Genomic DNA, 20,458 nt, shown 5'->3' with positions numbered 1-20,458 from the left:
TAACAAAGAAACATAATAGCAAGTACCATTAATTAAGCACTGCTATGTGCCAGGCATTGTGCTAAGAAATGTTAATAAATTATCATGAATCCTCTTAACTACCATGCAAGGTATTATTACTCAAATTTAACAGATGAAGAAATAGACTCAGAGAGGTTTAGTAATTTGTCCAAGGTTACATATCCAATAAATACCAGAGTGTGGCTCAAACTTACATCTGTTTGAGCCCAAAGACTAGGAGCTTTCATTGTACTCTACTGTCTTGTCAAACCCTCCAAAAAATTGACCAGAGAGGAAGAGAAAACTAGACATGATGGAATGCTTCACTGTTTACTGTGATACATTAACTTGAGACCTTTCTCTGGGGTTGAGCTGACATGAGTAGCGGCATCATAGCACCGTCATATTGTCATATTTAGTTAACTCTAGTGTAGCTGTTACGTGGGATTGTTCTGCTCCATAATTTTTTTTTTTTTTTTTTTTTTTTTTGGTCTATGCACTTACCTACTTTATTTTTTCTTTAACTACATACTCTGTCATGGAGAGAGATGGTGATCTCTCTGCAACTTTATTATACCGCAGGAATCCTTATTTGTTGCTAAGCAGAACTCTGCTTCTGAGCAGTGATAGATTCCCTTGGCTGAGGTTTTGGAGATGTCAGAGTACTCAGGAAAGGTGTCTCCCTGGAACTGGTTTGGGAAATGACATTGTCCCCTGACCTATTAACAGCAATCCTGATTCTGGACGCAGGGTTGAGAAGGAACCAAATGAGATTTCTGCTAGCCTTCTGGATTTCATAGGACTGAAAACAATCCTTACCACTTGAAGAAGCGCCAGATATCCTGCCCCAACGTTGTCAAAGTTGATCTTCACGTTCTTCCATCTGATTTCTGTATTGTTCCCCTCCATGAGCTTTTCACACTCAGTTTTATTGTTAACATCTTCAATTTCAAATCGGATTTCAGAAGACTCATTAAAGCAGTAGTGGTACTTTCCGGCAAACAGGTTAACTCCCATGATGCTGAAAATCAGCCAGAAGATGAGACACACCAGCAGCACATTCATGATGGAGGGGATGGCGCCCACCAAGGCATTCACCACCACCTGCATTGGAAGGGGGAGGTTGCTCAGTGTCGGGAAGAAGTACAGGCACGCACACTCTTTTGATTTCCAGGAGGGGAATGACACTTTGTGGCTTGTTCTGACTATGGAAGCATTATGTTCCCTTTGGAATTAGGGTAACCAGACAGATCCACAAGCAGGACCCAAATTTTGTATATCTATGAAATATATTTTGAGGAATTCTAAAAATTACATATTTATTTCATTGAACACAAATTCCCCTGCCCAAGTTGACCTAGGTCTCTCTCCTAGGCATCAACCTGGGACCGAAAAAATTATTTCATTGTCTAGTGTCCCTTCTCATCAACTCATAAAATATGCCCCCCATGGGAAAATCTGAGTGATTTCAAGCTCACTAGTTGCCTTTCGACAGACATTCCCCCTCTGCAAAGCAAGGTGAGATTGTTCAAAATCACAGAGAACTACCCTGTGGGGTTAGCAGTGAATTACTCAATGGTACATAAAGTCTCTTTTATGACTGTGCAAGGCCAGTTATCTTATTTCAGGCAAGAGCTGAGCATGCATTTTTTGCAGGCTCAAGAAAAAAAAAAAAAAGCTATATTCCCTCTACCAAACAGTATAAAATAAAATCTGAATAGTTGTGTTTTTCATGCAAGATTCACTATTCTTTTTCAGGCTTTTTTTTTTTCTGACTTTGCAGGCTTCTAGATCTGAGTCGCCCTCTGCTTGGCTAATGCTGGTCTCTCTGCTCAGTCCAGGGTTTGACTCAACTCTTCACAATGTATTATTAGAAAAAGGAATAATTTGGGTTTTTTTGGAGAATTTTGGGTTAGATCACTGGTCTTGAAACCCAAAAACTGGCATATTGTTAAAAATCACTGACTACAGTAAGCTCGGGAGTGAAAAAAAGCAAACGGAAAGGAGCTCCCTCAGGAATTAAAGTTTGTGTTGTTTTTAACTTTGATTTTGCTTACACTATAGATGAGAATAGCTAGACACCACTTCCACCGTGGCAGCGGTTTTCACTACAAGAGTTCAAAGTGCTTTACAAAAATAGCATTTCAGGTGGTGGGGGAGAAAACAAAGCTGGTGTTCACTTCTTCCCTGATTCTCACTTGCTGTTGTCTTAAGCAGGACTGCTGAGGCCCAGAAAGGTGACCCTAAAATGGGAAGCATGTTTCTTCCTTTTTCTAGTATCCTAGGAGGATAAGTGGAGTTAAAATACAGACCCTGGATATAAACAAAGTCTTCTAATGTTTTGTTAGAAGGAGGTGACAAGTATCACCACCTTCCTCCATCCGCTTTTCAGTGCAGGGAAGAGAGAGGACACGCTGCCAACCAGCACAGCATGGGAACGGCCAAAAGGGCCGTGCTGTAGAAGGAACACCAGGAGGCAGCTCTGCGCTCTAACTGGAGCCCGATTTGGGATCAGGTTTTCCTTATCTTCTGTTTTGGCCTTAGATTGTCATGTCACTCATTGGAACACGTGGCTGAGAAGAGCTGTCTGTTCTGTCCTATATAAAAAAGGCAACGATATTCTGCTAAGGAGTCACTCTCCCTTAGATTAAAATATTAGTTTTGTGTTTCTCCAATTCATGTATGAAGGCCTTTAGATTGAGAGGCAGTTATTTCTTAATTCTTAGACCAAGAAATCTCTTCTAGATGGAATAGCTCTGTCATTGGTATAAAATAATTTTACTTCCATTGTTCATTACTTTGAGCAAGGAAAGCCAGAATACCTGAAATCTGGGAACTCCCCAAGGATACTGCGGAGAATGATATTCATATTTATTAATTTATGTTACCAAATTTGTCAGGTGATCAGATATGAATTTTACCTCCTCTTTCTACAGTTGCTTACCCTTTGATGGGAGTACTTCAAGGCAATGAAATGTGCAAAAGAATAGGCAAAAGGAAGATGACCCACAAATGGAATAATTTCTCAAAAGTTAAGAGAGTAGGTTATGTAAAGTTTCAAAAGCTCAAGTCTATGTGACAGCATTTTGCAGCAGAGCTCAGGTGAGAGAGCATGACCTTCTATTAGACCATCACAAGTGTGCAATACAGAAGTTGGCCCCAAAAGATGTGAAACCTAGAAATCTTGCTTTTTATATCAATTCAGAGTATACCTCCTCTAGGAATTCTTCTGACTACCTTAACCTAGTCTAACCTGTCCTACATAGTGTCTGTGTGTTACAGCTAAATATGGGGTAATATTTCCAGCAGGGAAGAATAATTAGCTAATTGACTAAGAAATCTCTTTGCACTTTTAAACTCATAGATATGCTCAAAGGAATCAGTACACAGATGTATTTACTGGGCCTCGTTCTCTGATATATATGACATAAAAATCCTATAAAATCCAATGTACTTGTAAGATGTAAATGTACTTTCACTTAAAATGAAATGTACTTTCATTATAACCAAAGAAAAACTTCTTAGCTTCATTTCATGAATAAAACAGTAAACAGCTGATGAACTTTACTAATAATTCTTCCTTGTTGTGAACATTAGCTAATATTCTCAGCAACCAAAGAGCAAGAAACCATGCTTTCTTATTTTGAACCCTTACACTATAGACATATATATAAATGATAATTTAAGTTTCCATGGATAGTTACATAATAAAGTGGATCTCCTCTTCTGCTCCCTAATAACTCAAGTTATTCTGTGTCACCTTTAATTATGATGAAATTCATTATTGCTAAAAGTTAGGTATAGAAATATTACTCAAAGCTAGGATCTAGCAACCTATAAAGTTACTTTTTGCAATGCAAGTTTATATTTAGCAGTTGATACAAATCTCATTTGATGAAAAAATTCCAATGGGTACTAATTCTTTCAGCATTTTTGTCTTCTCTATAATGCCTAGAACATTATTGCTCATTAAATACTATAAAATCTGTCAAATAGCTTTTAATATCTGGCAGAGGGAACATGGCTTTAATGGACGACTATATACTGACAATCAACAAAAATGCATGCATGTTTCACAGCATTACTATTCTGTACCCTCAAAAATTTAACAGCCCAGCAAAATCCTTAAATGAAGATTACTATGGAGGAGAGAAAAGCAAAGAACTACATTAACCATTCCTTTGCCGACAGCATGAGTGTTTCAGCGTTCTGGTCTTTGGTTTGAGGAAGAGACTGAAGTCAGTGTCCCAGGACAGGCTAGGGCCTTATGTTCCCTCTCAAGCAAAGGTCTGAACCTCTCACCGGAGCAGCACAGTGACAGTTGAGCCCATCTGCATTGATGGTATTCAGTTTATAAAGATGTTTTGTTTAAAATTTTCTAAGGGGATAATCTCTTAGATTATGCAAGTGTTGGCACACACAAGGACCCAAACCAAGAAATGAAAAACACGGCCCTGCAGAAGAGTAACGTTCAAGTAAAACGTAGGTCCCTAATTCTGTTTATTATTGGGGCAAATTCACTCCTCCCTTCTTGCAGTTATTCTTGCACAGAAGGGCTGGGGAACTGCAGGAAAGGAATGGGTCCTGAGTTTTCACCTCCGGCCCAACCGTGCTGTCGCTGACTGAAGCCAACCAAAGGAGGTGACATCCTTTACCAGAGTTTCCCTTACTGAATGTTTACTGTTTGAAAGCCCGGCTTTGGGTTCAAACTTGTTCCTGCCCTTATTATCTCACTTGAAAAAACCTTTACTAATTCTTTTCAAATAAAAGTGTCTGCTCTTCTGGTCGCCCATTCCAGACCCCTGGGCTCCTCAACTACTTGAAAGTTGACAAGTAAAAGTTTTGAGGGAATGGAAACTGTGAGTCCCGGAAAGGTGAGGAAAGAAGGAGGAGCTAAAGGGAAGAGGTGTGGCCACCAGAACCATTCCTGTGTTCAGACAATTCACGTAATTTCCTCGTGAGCCAACTGGCGGCAGCTGGTCAGGGAGGACTGCCTCTGCCACAGGTTGGGACCAGCAGTAATGGGCACCCAGATGGAGAAAGTCAGTAGCAGTGTCAGTTGGGCATCTTTTGGGGGGCTTTCTTTGGGTATTACCAGTCTCCTTTTAGGAGTTCCAGGACCCCTCCTGGGGCATGTGGAGGATCACAGGCTACTGAGTTTAGGTACAATGTTGCAATTATTGTCTTCAGTTTTCAGTCACCAAAACGGATTATCAACTTTATAACAAAACTAGTATGACTTATTTTAAAAATTTAACTAACCCTTTCTGAAAAAAAGTGGGAAGGTGGGAGGGAAGAGCATTTTAATCCTGTTTTCAGTGACACCATGGCCCCCTAAAACACTGAGCCCTCTGCAATATATTTCCCCTTACATTTAGCTCGAGCATAACAATGACCGGATTGCACACATTCTGAAACCTCTCCTACCTGTGGGAGAAAGACTTAGAATCCCAAGTTTTGTTTCTTAAATTAAAATAAATTTATGCTGCTGGTTTGAAACCATCCTGCAGATGGTTTCAGGTGGGTTGCAGAAAGCTTATATTTAGTAAACCAAACTGTGACTGTGCTACAGGAGGAATGCAAATTTCTTGCAGAAAGCATTTGTCTGGATAAACTAAAATAATAAAATTCCCAAGTCCCAGTGGAACTTTCGTCTTCCTGTACAGATGTGGGTGGCTTCACGAAACAGCGGCCAGGAACCCACAGATGAGGACTGAATGAAGCAGCACTGTCCTGGTACCTAGCTTCTCTGAGCAGTCTTGCTTCACGTGGACTACCACAACAGTTTAATTTTTACTCCTACATTCTGATATTTGCACGTTTAAAAACGTATCCTCTGGTTTGCTCTCCTGCATGTATTCAACATCTGAATTAAAATGAGTTTTCTTGGTCTCGTTAAGTATAACAGACCTCTCTGATTATCATAGGACAACCATTACCACCAAAAGCCAGTGGTCCATTTGATTTTACGGACTTGCATGTGCGTGTGTGTGTGTGTGTGTGTGCACGCTCGCGCACGCACATATGCACACACACACAATTTTTTTAAATCAAGAGAGATGGCAAAAAGGCACCAAAAGAGGGAGCCTTATTTCTATAGTTGGCAGGGTGACAGCACCTTGCACTGTTTGGATTTGGGTGGAGTTATCGCCAAAGCAGGAAGAGCAGGTGTTGAGAAATTTCAGGAGCACTAGCTGATAGTCATCTAGCATCGTACCCGGTTGTTATTTTGACAGTGTTAGGACAGGGGACCATATAGCGTGGGCAGAGGGGTGGGGGGTGAGGAGGAAAGCTTTGCTATCAGACAGAGGCTGCCAGTCCTTACGGGACTGGGCTGAGAACAACAAGGTGCAATGAGAGGAATCAGAACAGAAAGAAAAGCATCTCTTTCCCCAGGGCCATGCCGAATTCCGCTCCATCCCCAGTTCCAGGCCTGCCATCCCGTCTTCAAGCCCCTTCTCGGCCGCTTTCTCAGTGACTCCAAGGCCGCAGTCCTCACCTGGCTGATGCCCCTACGCTGCACTCTCCCTGCCTGCGGCCTCTGCTTTTCAGGGGGTCTGTGGGTGACAATTCCCCTTCTTTGCACCTGGTGATTCTCCCTATTAAATCAACAGCCCAGAAAGCCGCCCCAAGTGCTACAGGTAAGCCAGGCCAGATGCGAATAGCCAATGTTAACATGATCTGCGATGGCATGTCGTTGGGGGTGGGGCCAGTATTAATGTGATGAGGCAGCTAAACGCGACTGCCCTTGGGGCAGGTGCGGGGGAGAAAGAGTGGAGGGTCAAGTCAGCAGCTGCATCCAGAGTTCGTGTGGGAATGATCTTTCCACCACGTGATCAGTTCTAGCATGCTTAGACGGTTTCCACTGGCATGCAGAAGGATCAGCTGCTCTCAGTATCTTACCCTCATCCCTTCAAATCGTGACAAGGCTCTTAAGGGTCTCAAAGCTCTTAGGGTCCTAAGGGACTTTATGGCACCTAGTTCCGAGTAGCCCAGGGCATTAGCTATAAGGCTGACTAAAGAGACCTACACAGAAACAGAAGAGAAAAACAAAAACAAAAAAAGGAAACAAAAGAAAAAAAAAAAAAAAAAAAGAAAACAGAGGTTCCAGAGTGTTAGAATAAAGCCCCTAGCACTGATTATACAGATTGGGCCCCCGCCCCCAGGAAGAGGAAGTGGGTAACACCAGCTGCCTACTTCAACTTGGACTCAAACGACCTGGAAGGAAAGGTGGTTGAGAGGCAGAAGAAAAAACACAAAGGGAAGAGAACGCGGAGAGAGGGCAGTAGAACAGACATACAAGTTGGCAAAGGGAAGAGGCTGAAGGGAGAGGGAGAATGAGGAAGTTCCATTGGAAGGAGAGGAGCCTGAACAGATGACAAAAACCTTACCCTCGCCCTTTATAGTCTCTGCGGGTCCCAGAAGTTCCCATTAAATTAAGCCAGACAAATTTAATGGTACCTATGAAAAAGAATACAGATAAATACACACACTCCACACAGGCTGCCCCCTCCTCAGCTCATTCACCATGGATTTCCAACAGGGACAAGCTCTCTTACTCCTGGTTGACAAGAGACCATTTGAAAATTGGATGCATTACTACATCAACAAGGAAACGTATTCAGTAAGTACCACAGCTGACTTTGCAGTTCCCAACAAGAAAAGGACCAAAAGAAGAAACTTCTGGATGGAGGTTTGGCTCCATGGGAACTCACTTAAGTGATTCTCTCACTTTTAACTGCAACAATCCTTCCATCTTTTAACTATAACCATGACTCCTTCATGGCCACGAGAGCTTGGGTGGGTCTGGACAACTGAATCCATATTTTCCCTTATAATCCCCATTCTCTCTCTCCAGAACAGCCCCAAAAGAACTGGACTCAGGTCTGTCCTTTCCAGGACAATCTTCTATTACTCTCATCATCAGAGTAACAGCTGGAAGGGTTCTTGGAATAATTCTTTATTTATAGATGAGGAAATTGAGACCCATACACAAGAATTTGCCCAGTGTCACATTGGCAGTTCTGGAGCCAGGATTAAAGGCTCACATGCCTGATTCCCAGGCCAGAGCTCTTTCTCCCATGGGTAGGTCACCTCCCTCACTGGCAGGTTGGATGGCAAAATCTCAATAGAGGATTACGGTATCTGAACAATTTGGGGTTGAATATGTTGCCATGCTGGGGAGAAGTAGTCTGGTCTCTAGGCCTAGAGTCACGGTCAAATTCTTTCCTGCTCTTCCACTGGCAAACTCACCTTATTCTACCAGAGGTCTCAGAACAGTTACCACACCGACCCTTAACTATACCTAGGGCTGCCTGGGCCTAACCGGAGAGAGATATGTAGCTCTTCAGGGGGCACCAGACCTGAAATACCTTTAGTTAGAATGTTGGGGCTCTGGCTTTCTTAGAGCAGTCTTTCCTTTATATTGCACCACAAATTCTGGGATCGGTTAAGATGTTTCCATCAACAATTCTTAAATTCCCTCTACTGGGAAGTGGTGATTACAGATCGGCTTGGCCTAAACTGGTATTTTAAAGCAACAATCCATAACTTAGTTTCATTTGCTGCTTTTTATCTCTAGCTGAGGGATTTACTTCTTTGATTCTGTATCTCTGAACTGTAAAAAAAAAAAAAAAAAAAGTTGCTTTAACTGAAGATATTTGTAATTAAGCAGCAGGCTGGCAGGGGTAGAAGTAGCAGGTCAATGACCTAGTGAGGGTCATGGGTGAGCAGGCTCGAAGGTTTCGGTTTTTAATAGGGTTGTGAACCTTCAACTATGCCTGTCTTCATAACCCATTAGCATAGGTCTCTTCTCTAGAGTCCTGGGCAGTATCCAAAGCAAATCTGGAATTAAATGCTGCCCTATTAGGCTACTCATGCTCTTTGAAGGGTAGATGGCTCAGAGGTCAAGTTGTTCAAAACAAGGGCCTCAAAATCCTTATCTAGAACACAGTAGTACCAACCAATCACTTTCCCTGCGTCCATCATTAACAGTAAGACTCTACATGGAGGTGTCTTTTGCCTACTATTGCCAAGTGCAGCCAACTCTTAACCCCAAAGAATCTATAGGTACATCTGAAAGTAAGTTACCTCAACCAAATACATGAGTTCAAAATACCTGAATCAACTTCATCCTGTGAAACTATGCCAGGTAAAGACTGCAAAAAACTAAGTTTCATACAAGACAAGACAACCCAAGTTCTTCTCGGGGCAGGGGGCGGTGCGTAATTTATCTGATAATAAATAGGCCTACCTAAAGTGGGGGGAAGGGTGGAGGAGGTACAGATGCCCATTCAGAGGCTGGCTCTAAATGGTGCTGAGAGATAGTCTGCTGCTCAACTCACCAATCTGGCCAAGATCACCCAAGACAGGATCAGCAAGCATCCTATCTGGGTTATTCCTAAACAGTTAGGAGCAATTTTATAATCTGCTGAGTCTCCATGTTAAACTCTCACTGGACATAATCAGAACATTGTTTAGAATTAAGGAAAGAATCAAACCTGAAAAAAAAAAAAGGAGTTGAGGGGAAGTCAAAATCCAGGGTATCTGTGGCTTCAGGCATTGAAAAAAAGGGAGAGACACTGGGTGGCTTTTTCAAAATGATGTGAACATTTTCAAATGGAGAATGGTTTCAGTAGTCTGAATTCAGGATGAGGTGAATGGTCTCTGCAATTTCCCATCCCTGGAACCGATATGTGGCTAATCTCCGGATCTGATGTGGTAAATTTCCCTGGGAAAAGATGACAAAATTCTTTTCCAGGACAAGATCTCCAGTTCAGCCAAGGACCTGGGCAAAAGAAAATGTTGTCTCTGTTTGGGAATTCACCTGGCTTATAAACACAGAGAGTTAACCTTGGAAGTTGTCTAGATCATCCCCATGACCCTAAAAAGTGCTCTGAGCAGCTATAAAGGGCAACAAAGAAGAATGAAAATCCATTAGGGAAACAAACATGGTGATGAGCAACAGATTCAGACATCAAGTCACCGGTGGATGAAATGGGAGGAAGAGAGTCTCAGAGATGCTCCAAAATTAGGACCTAAAATTTACACCTGCTGGATGTTCTAAAATGCCAAAGGCACTAGACACTTTGTCCAAAAGGACAGCAAACACTGACAGTTCCACATGTCCAGGTATCAGTCTAAGCCTTATTCTCCACCCACAACTCAAAAGTGGCCAACAGTGCATCCACAGCATGGACTGGGGCTCCCCCCGCCCCCAGCACACTCTGCTTCACACTGGTTATTTGTGTACGTGTCCCATCTTTTCAGTCCTTTGAGAGAAGTGACCTTGTCTTCTACTCTCTGTATCCCCCCACAATACCTGGCAGGAGGCTTTGTGTTGCGGATGCTCAATAGACATGAGACATGAAGAATAAATGCACTGCTCTGTCCCAGAGAAAACAGAAGGAAGGTCCTGGGAAAGCCCTGTTCCTGGAATGCTGGATTTCCATAGCCTGGAATCAGGTCAGAGTGGCCCTGCAAGCCAGTGTGAGCTTCCCAGGGGCCGGGACTATGCCTGCCTGTCCCGTGACTCCCTATGGCTTCTGGGACAATTCCACACGGAGAATGGTATTTCATTTATGTCTGTCTACTAGTTACTGGTCCAGAGGTATTCTCAGGAGCCAGTGTCAGGTCTCATGGCAATGTAAGAATCCAGCAACTCCCCAAAGCTAGGGGGATTTAAGGATTATTGTCAGTTGGCTACATGCCTTTCTCATGTTTTTTGTTTCCCTGCCACCTAGTATAAAAAGTACTAAAAATATTTGCTAAATAAATAAATGGTGACATGCAGAATCGTTAATGCTTTTAGCAGCTTATTTGGGTACCAGAGGAATGTGGGATACTTGATTGATACTCACAAATTCTGGGGTTGCCCACCCCAGAGAGAAGAGGAATAGAGTAGCAGAGGTTAGGGTGAACAGGAGGCAGGTCATGGTAGGGAAGATCTGTTTCTGAATCACAGCTTTCCTAGGGCTGTTGGAAGTGTGGAAGTGGATGTATCTATCCGAGTTCTTGGAAGGTCCAGAAGATGAGGGGCTTCTAGGATTCCCACGGGTGTCCCACCTGATTCTAAGTGGTCCTGAGGAGTTACAGTGAAACGAAGACTCCAGAGCACTTCCCCTGTTCTGTAGAAAGAAAGCTGGCCCAGTGTCACTTTAGTACTCTGGGCCTTATCCCAAGCCCATTCCTTAGCTCCTAGAACTCAAGCTTTCCATCTGTGGGAGGTAGAGTCCCTTCCATCCAAGGTTGCTGAAACCTCTGGCTAGGAGGCTCTCTTGCTGGCAACTCTGGGGCGGTACCTCTCCGGTTCACTCGGACGGCAGACAGTGACCTCCTCACTTCATTTAGGGATCTTCCCAAAGGCTTGCTTTTTGAAATGGGGAATGTAGATAGGAGCATAGTGACAGCTCCTGGAAGGAGTCATTAAACCATGGAAGTTGCAGATGCTGTGCTGGGAAAGGAGTGCATGAACAGAGCAGAACGCCAGGTGCCTGTTACTTCCTTGCTGCTCTAGGCTAGATCCCGGAGGCACTCTACACGTAGTTCACCATACAGCCAATGAAACCCATATTCTAAATGTATCAACCCAGCCGCCAAACACTCCACTTTCTTGGCACTTCTCAGCCCTCAGAAGGAAGTGAAGTTTCCATAGGCCCTGCTCCTGAAATTCCCATTCATTCCCATTCAAATGCTGATTTGGCTGAAAGAAAAAAAGCTTTAGTGACTAGGCAGAATAAGAAACACTCATCATGGTTAGAAAACCCAATAAGGAACAAGTTGTGGTGGGGTGAGAAATAGTTTCAGGTGATACAGCTTCCACCCTGAAAAATAACATGGCAGGTAAAGGCCGCCGAGCTGTGGAGATGGTCTCAAAACCTGGAGGAGAAAGGATTTGTTAAGAGTTTGATCACCTCTGTGGAAATGGCGATGTGTGGGAAGAGGGGGGGTTTGTTTCGGGGTGACTCCTCCTCGCCCTGACAGTCTGACTTGTTCAGATGAGTCTGGTATGAAGACTCGAGGTGGATGGGAGTGTCCCCGGGGACGGTCAGCAGGAGAGTCTACTTATATCCCACCACCGCCTCTGTCCCAGCAGCACCCACCTCGTCCTCTAAGCCCTCTCCTGGCAGCAGGAGGAGGACATCACACTGGCTTGGGGATAAAATCTTCCTGTTCCCAGCCTAATAACAAGGCTCTGACACCAATGTTTCTTCCCAATCCTAATCTCTGAAACTTCTAGGCCAAACCACCAGAGTAAAGAGCTGCTGAGTTAGTCCCTGGAGCAAATGCAGGACTTCAGAGTCCCTTCCCAAAGTTACGATCTGAGTGCTCCAAAAGGAGCTGTAGTGCTCCATCTACATCTTGTCCTATACCCTGGGCCCCAGGCAACTCCAGCCATTAGAGGAAGGACAGTCCCTGTTTTTGCTTTCCTGCTGGCATGGGTGGGAAGTAGAAAGCAGGACACGTACAGCCACGATGAGGAAGTCCAGCCAGCACCAGGCATTGGTGAAGAACTTGACGAAGCCATAGGCTATCCACTTGAGCAACATCTCCAGGATGAAGATATAGGTGAAGACTTTGTCAGCGTACTCCAGGATGGTACGAATGGTCTTTCTCTGCTCAATGTAGATGTCCTCGAAGGCCTGGAAGAGAGGCAGCAGCTGCCTATAGTGCCTAAAGGGAAACAAGCAACACGGAGGTACTGCCCCCCTCGGCAGCCCTCCCACCTGCAGTGGCCCATCATCAGCTCCCTGTCTCTTTCTCTCTATCCCTTGCTACACATGGCTTTTCTCTTTAAAAAAGTGTTCTTGAGATGTAATTCACATACCTCACAATTCAGCTATTTAAAGTGTACAATGCCACAGCTATTAATACAATTCAGAGTCGTACATCCATCACCATAATTTTAGAATATTTTCATTACCCCCCAAAGAAACTCCACACAGCTAGAGAGCTGTCACCCTCTAGTCTCCCGATCTCCCCCTAGTCCTGGCAACCACTCATCTATCTTCTATCTCCACAGGTCTACTCCTTCTGGACATTTCGTATAAATGGAATCATATAATATGCAGTCCTTTGCGACTGGCTTCTTTAACTTAGAATAATATTTTCAAAGTTCATCCATATCGCAGCAGCCCTCAGCACTTCATTTTTCTTTTTATTGATGAATAATGTTCTAGCTGTGGCTATACCAACATTTTGTTTATCCTTCATCACTTGATGGACATTTGTGTTGTTTTTACTTTTTGGCTATTGTGAATAATGCTGCTATGAACATTTGTGTACAAGTTTTCATGTGGATGTGTTTTTATTCCCCTTGGGTATATACCTAGGAGTGGAATGGCTGGGTCATTGGTAACTCAAGTTTAATTTTTTTGAGGAATTGCCAAACTGTTTTCCAAAGAGGCCGGACCAGTTTACATTCCCACCAGCAGTAGATGAGGGGTCCAATTTCCCCACATCCTTGTTAACACTTTATATATTTATAGGACAAAATTTTTTCTCCCTTCAGCCCCTGACACCACAGACACAGGTGGAGAGTTACAGGACTGGAGGACACCAGGTGAAGAGAATCTCAACACTCCTTTCTTTCTCTGGAACTCCCAAATGAGGGGATGAGCCTTTGTCATGTGAAGGTCTGAGCACTCGTGCGTGCAGCGCAGTGGACTGCAGAAGATCTGTGCTGGGGGAGGAAATCCCTGAAGCATGGAAGAAAAAAAACTGGAGGTGGACAAAAGGTCCTGTGCCCTATGGTGGTGGAGCCTGCTCTGAACAGTTCCAGAAGGAAGGACAGAGTCAGGCTGCCTGCAGACTCTTCTTCCAAAATGGAGGTACACGGACATCCAGGTTCACTGCTGGGCAGTGGGGACAGAAATCATGGGTCCACAGTCCTCAGGGTCTGGTACAAATAAATCCTCTCTGCTCAGTGGAAAAGCTATAGCTTCCACGTCACGTTTCCCCTTAGCTCCACCTGTAGAGATCCACCCTAGAACCCAACATATGTGAGCTGTCTGAGGCTGATCATCCTGTCACTGGGGGCTCTGATCCCCCTCTGAAATCTCCTCACCACCACATTCTAGTCTTTTCTTGGACATTTTAGCTGTGGCTTCACTTGACTTGAGTCTCATGCTACTACTGCACAGGGTCTTCATGTCCTGAGCCCAGTCTCCCCCGTTTTATTCACCTTTGATAAATAAAGACTGTCACAGGTAGCAGTAAAGAAAGTTCAATACATTTGTTTCACTGCTGCTTCTACTCTTTTTTGTAGAGACGGGGGAAGAGAAGAATCAAAGGGTGAGGCATGTCCTCTCTTATTGTAGGTTTTCATTTACTATATTTGAAGAATAATGATGACAACAATAATAAAAGACCTTCCTCAATCCCTGGCCTCAGTCTGATCCTCCCTTTCTCAAGGGCAGGGCCTGCGCTGTCATCTTTGGGCCTCCACAGGCCTCAGGAGGTGCTGAGTGAATGCCTGTTGGTGCAATAAACAACCCGGGGGCAGGCAGGATGGTCTGGCTCCCCTTCACTAGGGATGGAGGCTTTTTTGCCTCCTGCCCTAGTCCTGATGCTTTCCTGCATTCCTCACCACCCCGCACTCCCCACTGCTCACCGTCCTCTTCGCGCTCGGGCTCTTCTTCACCTCATGTCCCTTCCTGTCTCTTCTTCGCCTCATGTCCCTTCCTGTCTCGGCTTCTCCTATTCTCCTACCTCACGAGTCAGAGAAACTCCTCAAGTCACTGGGGGATCTTTAACACTATATTTGGGGCTTCTCTCTTGTTATTTTTTGCTTCCAGATTAGGCTCTAATTCCACACCTCCATGAATGTGCCCACCTTCTTTAAAAGCATTTCAAACTCCAGCATTCTTTACTTTTCCCTTAATTAAAAGAAGGAAAATGTGTTGTGTCTCTAGTCCCTGCTGTCTTCGAATCTACTCAACTAGGAAGCGGCTCCCTCACAGCAGACCCTGTCCAGATCTCCTCAGTTATAATCCTGCTAAAAAATGAAAGTAAACTCCAAGATCATTAGTCCTAGTAGGGGAGGAACCTGTGTGTTCAGTGCCCTGTGTGCCTCACTGATTAATGAGAAGCACTTACAACCACGCGAATATAAATGACCTTTGTACCCGAGATCTGACTCTTAATATCTGCTAAGGCCACGGGCTCTCCAAGTCCAGCAGCGTATGAGGGGGGAGGGGGTGCAGGGGCACCATCCTGGGCAACTGAAAAGTCAAGAACTAGTGACTCAGGGTATTAGGCGAGAAAGGGAAGTTCATGTTAGAAAGTTGTTCTGAATGGGGCAAACTAAGCAGTGAAGATACTTGGTAATCTGTATTCTCTTCCTGATGAAAGGGGGGTCCTAGGCTTCAGAGGGATCGTGCTGAGTCTAAAGATGAAGATTTGGACAAGTTTGAATTCTAATCCCAAAGGCTCAAAACACCAGCTCGAAGCACTTTAGTAGGTCATTATTCTTGGGTCTACAGTCAGGCTGTGTTCTCAGAGAAACTGGGCTTGGGCCCACCCAGTCTTTCCTGCTCTTCCCCTTCCCCAGCCAATCCCCCAGGGTTCTTTCCCCCGGACCTCACCAGGGCGCCACTGCTGAGCAGAATCATGAAGATGATGAAGGTCTCAAACCAATTGTGCTCCACGATGAGAAAGCAGGTTTTCCGCAGGATCCACCAAGACTTGCCCAGCCCTTCCTCAATGTTGACCTGGCAGCACTTGAACCTCTGGACACAACCTGGCACCAGCAGGAGAGGCAGGTCAGACTGTGGGACGTGCCCCGCCCAGATGTGCCCTCTCCTCCTTCTCCCAGGCCCCACCAGGTGCTGCCCCACCACACAGCCAGGAGTTCAGTGGCTGAATCAGAAGGTCTGACTCAGAAGTGGAGAGGGTGGCAGGGCTGAGGCTATGCTGCCAGGCTACCAGGGCAAGGCCCTCTGGCGTTGGGAAGATGTCCTATAAAGAAGCAGTGAGGGCTTCCCTGGTGGCGCAGTGGTTGAGAGTCCGCCTGCCGATGCAGGGGACATGGGTTCGTGCCCCGGTCCGGGAAAATCCCACATGCCGCGGAGAGGCTAGGCCCGTGAGCCATGGCCACTGAGCCTGCGCGTCTGGAGCCTGTGCTCCGCAACGGGAGAGGCCACAACAGTGAGAGGCCCGCATACCGCAAAAAAAAAAAAAAAAAAAAAAAAAAAAAAAAAAAAAAAAAAAAAAAAAAAAAAGAAGCAGTGAGAGGGAGGAGAAAAGGGTAGTCAAGAGGCAGACACAGCCATGACAGAAGAGGCCTTTCTAATGGAAATTTTGGGCTGATGTCAAGCAAAAAGGACAAAGAAAAGCCTGAGAGTAAAAACTTGTGATAGCTAAGAATCAAATAGGGAAAACGGTATCAACCTCCCTCAGAATGATGAGGCGGGGAACAAAGTTCCTGAAGATAGCCACTGAGCCGCCCTCCCCAGCCAACCACTGACCCTGGCAGAGATGTGTCTGTGAGCAGTGCAAGTGCTACATGCCACCCCCTCTCCTGGCCCCCTTTCACCTTCTGTGAAACAGGCATCTGGATCCAAGTATTCCTCAGGCTGTTCCACAGGGACTTCTTCTACTTCTGGTTTGATATCAATGGTGCTGCCTTCAGAGGAGCTAGTGTCATCCAGTTTCTAGATATACAAGGAAAAGGGAGAGAAGCAACACTGCAGCAACATGTCCACTCTACACTGACTACTACGCTCCCTTGGTACAGATGATGTACCGGCTACAATTCTTGTTACAAATCCATGATCATCCAGTTCATCACAGGCAAATAATTACCACAGCGCCCTCAAAAATTCTGTCAGGATGGGGTACAACATTAAAGCCCACTCACAGATGACAGTGAGCTACCCTAAGCAGAAGGTGGGCTATAGATTGGTCTCAGTAATACAGCTCAGACAGATTAATGGCAGGGAAGTACTGGACGGTTTTCTCCAGCCTCTGGATCCAGATGATCCAGAAGCAATGGAGACAGATGTGGGAACATCTCAGGAATCTGGCTCATCTAGAATAATGATGGGGGGTGGGTAGGGTTGGTTCTCAAAGTTGAGAGTGGGCTCTGCCAGCCTCTCTCTGCCAGACCCACAGCTGAACCAATGCCTTGGGGCTGACAGAGCCATTTGTTCTCACACAGGATCAAGACCGGTTTCTAGGCTAGGACCTTACATCTTTGCTGCCTTCAGGATCCGACTCGCTGCTAACGTCCTCGGTGTTGAGGTTCTCAAAATCAGACTCGCCTACCGCGATGGGCACCCTCACGGTCAGGTTGGGGTTGTTGATGAAGGACATGTGGTCCTCATCGATGATGTACTTCTCCACGCTGCTGCCGATGCCGCTGGTCGTGCCGTTGCCATTCTTCTGGAGGTCACCGTTCCGGTGGATGTCGGCGCCAGTGTGGTTGGCGATACAGTTGGCCTTCTTTTCGTACAGCTCGTCCAGAGGTTTCACCTCATCGGCCTCGCGCTGCTTGAAGTGGGCCTGCATGAAGGCGCGCACTTTCAGTTTGATCCAAGCCACGCCCTTCTTGATCCGGATCACTGAGATTTGTAGGTTGTTCATTTCCCCGTCATCATCTGTGGCTGCCAAGTTGTCAGCACTGAAGGAGCTCAGGAGCAAGGCCAGAAACAGGTTCAGCACCTGGACCAGGAGCATTAGGAAAAAGGAGAGTGAATGTAGAAGGGTATCGGGTAAAGGCATCCACTAAACTAGGGCTGCAAACTGGGAGCCCACAGACTTATGTGAAAGACTCAAGAGTTTCTGTTGTGTTTCATTTGACCCACGTAGTGTTTTAAATGTCACCAGGTGGGCATTTTGTTTGGTTTTGGTTGTCATACAAGGAGTTTAGTACCCCTTTTCTTGGTTCTTTTGTAGTGTTATATACATATATATGTACTTCAAAACATACTGCTTTTCTTTTTTTTTTTTTTTTTTTTTTTTTTTTTTTTTTTTTTGCGGTACGCGGGCCTCTCACTGTTGTGGTCTCTCCCGTTGCGGAGCACAGGCTCCGGATGCGCAGGCTCAGCGGCCATGGCTCACGGGCCCAGCCGCTCCGCGGCATATGGGATCCTCCCAGACCGGGGCACGAACCCGTATCCCCTGCATCGGCAGGCGGACTCTCAACCACTGCGCCACCAGGGAGGCCCCATACTGCTTTTCTTATAATCCGAGAAAGCAAAGGCTGTATCCATTTTGGGAGAAAATTCCCCAAAAATAAAAACAAAAAGGTGGGCATGGATTATTGGGGAGGATCAAAGAATGCATAGATGCCATGTGTTCATGTACAGCAGATGTCCTGGAGGACCCAGGTTAGAGAAAAATTAGGCTTGGAGAGCCAGACTCTCCTACCACAAATCTAGAAGGTGGAACTGAAATATATTTGATGTCACCCTATTTTAAGAATTAATTTTCTTTGTTTTCCTAACATTTATCAAAATTAAGTAGCTCTAGCAAGACAGTGATGGTGACTTTTGTGTTCTATCATATATCGAAGTGTCAAGCCATCAGAAACGAGCTTTATTTATGTTGCTTTTTCCCCTATTTCACCACATTGGGCATTAAATTAATTATTTTTATTAAGATTTACTTTTGAAAAGTGGGAGAGATGTTCACTTCTTGATTTACACTTGGCCCTTACTTTGTCACACTTCTGAAGAAGAATGAGGCATAGTTTCTCGGTGGAGATAATCATATGTGCAGAGTGGGAGATATGGAAACAATATATGAACTATATGTATTAGTATGACTGCGGCCATTTGCAGAATTACAAAGGAATATGGTCGGTAAAATGGGGGTCAGTTGCAGAAGGCTTTGAAGGCCAGGCTGAAAGATTTGAATTTTATTTAACTGGATTCACTACTGGTCCTTGAGCAAAGGAGTCACAGATGATGACAGAGATTTGAGAAAGTCATTCCTACTAGCTACATACAAGGGTCGGGGGTGGGGGGGCGTTATGGGGGACTAGGAATTAGGAGGCTGTTGCTTGCATGAATTGATGAGGGTCTGGATTAGGCTATAGTAACCTCAAACCTCAGCATGCAGAAGAATCTCCTGGGGTGGGATGCTTGTTAAAAACAAGCATTTCCTTGGCCTCACCTGAAAGATTCTGATTCAGTAGATCTGATGTAAGGCCTGGGACTTGGCTTTTTTTAATGAGTGAGACTCAGGTGATTGTGATGAAGGTGGTCTTCCTCACACTTTTAGAAATAATAGATGGGATGTAGAAATGGAAAGGAAGGGGCAGATCTCAGAAACACTATGAAGAAAGATGTAGGTATAGAAATGCTAAGAAGAAAGACATCAGATATTTACTAGGAGTGGAGAGAAAAATCAGAAAGACTTATAGGTTACTAGAGACTACATGGGCAGAAGGACTGAGCCAAGGGGAACTGGGAAAGGTGTCATCAGAGGCAGAAATAACAGTGGATTCTGTCATGTGCTCAGGTATCTACAGCCAGTCATGGGGAGATGTCCCTGAGACAACTGAGAAAAGGAGGCTAGAGAAACGGTAGGAGGTCAGGGCTGGTAATGTTGATCTCACTACAGACCAGTAGGCAGTAGCTGTATTCACTGAAGGAGTGGAAAGACCAGAGGGATCAGGATGGAGGGGACGTTGGCTGGGCTTGGAGAATGGGAGTGATTAAGAAACATTACAGTGTCTATTTTTATAGGTCCAATGAAAGAATGAGGGAGCATGGCTAGTTCAGAGGTTGGTGAGTAGGAACCCTCTACTGGCATAGGCTTCTCTATGGCAGAAAAGGGAAGAGACCTACTATGGATGCACTTATAAGGGGTCATCTGAGTATGCCTTCTTCCAGCCCTCCTTGCTCTACACTTGCAAGTGGGCTTTGGCCTGATCTGAAAGATGGGTGCTTCTCAAACTTTAGCATGCATGTGAATCACCTGGGGATCTTGTTAAAAATGCAGATGCTAATTGAGTAGTTCTGGGGAGGGGTCTGAGGTTCTGCATCTCTAGGACACTCTCAAATGATCTCATTGCTGCTAGTCCTCAGATGACACTTTGAGAAACAAGGTGTGAAGTCTCTGTTGGGGAATGTTCCATATACAGAGGCAAAAGACAGCAGGCAGACAGATCAGAGTAAAGCAAGAAAGTGATTTGCAATTTATACAAATTAGATAAAATCCTGGGATGGTTTAGATCCATGATTCTCAATGGAGGGCAATTTTGACCCCTGAGGACAGTGGGCAATGTCTGAAGACATGTTTGGTTTTCACAACTTGGGATGGGAGTCACTACTGGACAGTAAAGAGTAGAGGCCAGGATACTGTAAACACCCTACAACATACAGGAAAGTTCCACAACAAATAATTATCTGGCCCAAAAGATCACTATTGTCAAGGTCGGGAAATTCTATTTTTTTTGTAGCAGAAAAAGCATAGACCTTGAAGTCAAGGATCTAATATAAGCCCTGACTCT

At 44.9% G+C, this 20,458-nt stretch overlaps 1 protein-coding gene across 3 annotated transcripts in view; it reads right to left on the bottom strand.

The window, feature by feature from the left end:
• The window catches only part of SCN8A (sodium voltage-gated channel alpha subunit 8), a gene marked incomplete at both ends in the record, with an annotated part of 114,847 nt that overhangs the window by 10,676 nt on the left and 83,713 nt on the right, over positions 1-20,458 (bottom strand). For 2 of the 3 annotated variants that reach the window (XM_079715383.1, XM_079715384.1), the window contains 6 exons: positions 820-1,104; positions 6,904-7,026; positions 12,468-12,641; positions 15,585-15,739; positions 16,535-16,652; positions 17,191-17,661. In XM_079715383.1, coding sequence (XP_079571509.1) covers positions 820-1,104; positions 6,904-7,026; positions 12,468-12,641; positions 15,585-15,739; positions 16,535-16,652; positions 17,191-17,661 — 1,326 coding nt within the window. The remainder of the gene's footprint in view (positions 1-819; positions 1,105-6,903; positions 7,027-12,467; positions 12,642-15,584; positions 15,740-16,534; positions 16,653-17,190; positions 17,662-20,458) is intronic. The other variant, XM_079715385.1, reaches the window with a different exon arrangement.

This window comes from Hyperoodon ampullatus (genome assembly GCF_949752795.1).
Source record: "Hyperoodon ampullatus genome assembly, chromosome: 11".
Taxonomy (NCBI): Eukaryota; Metazoa; Chordata; class Mammalia; order Artiodactyla; family Ziphiidae; genus Hyperoodon; species Hyperoodon ampullatus.
This window is presented reverse-complemented; position numbering and strand designations above follow the sequence as displayed.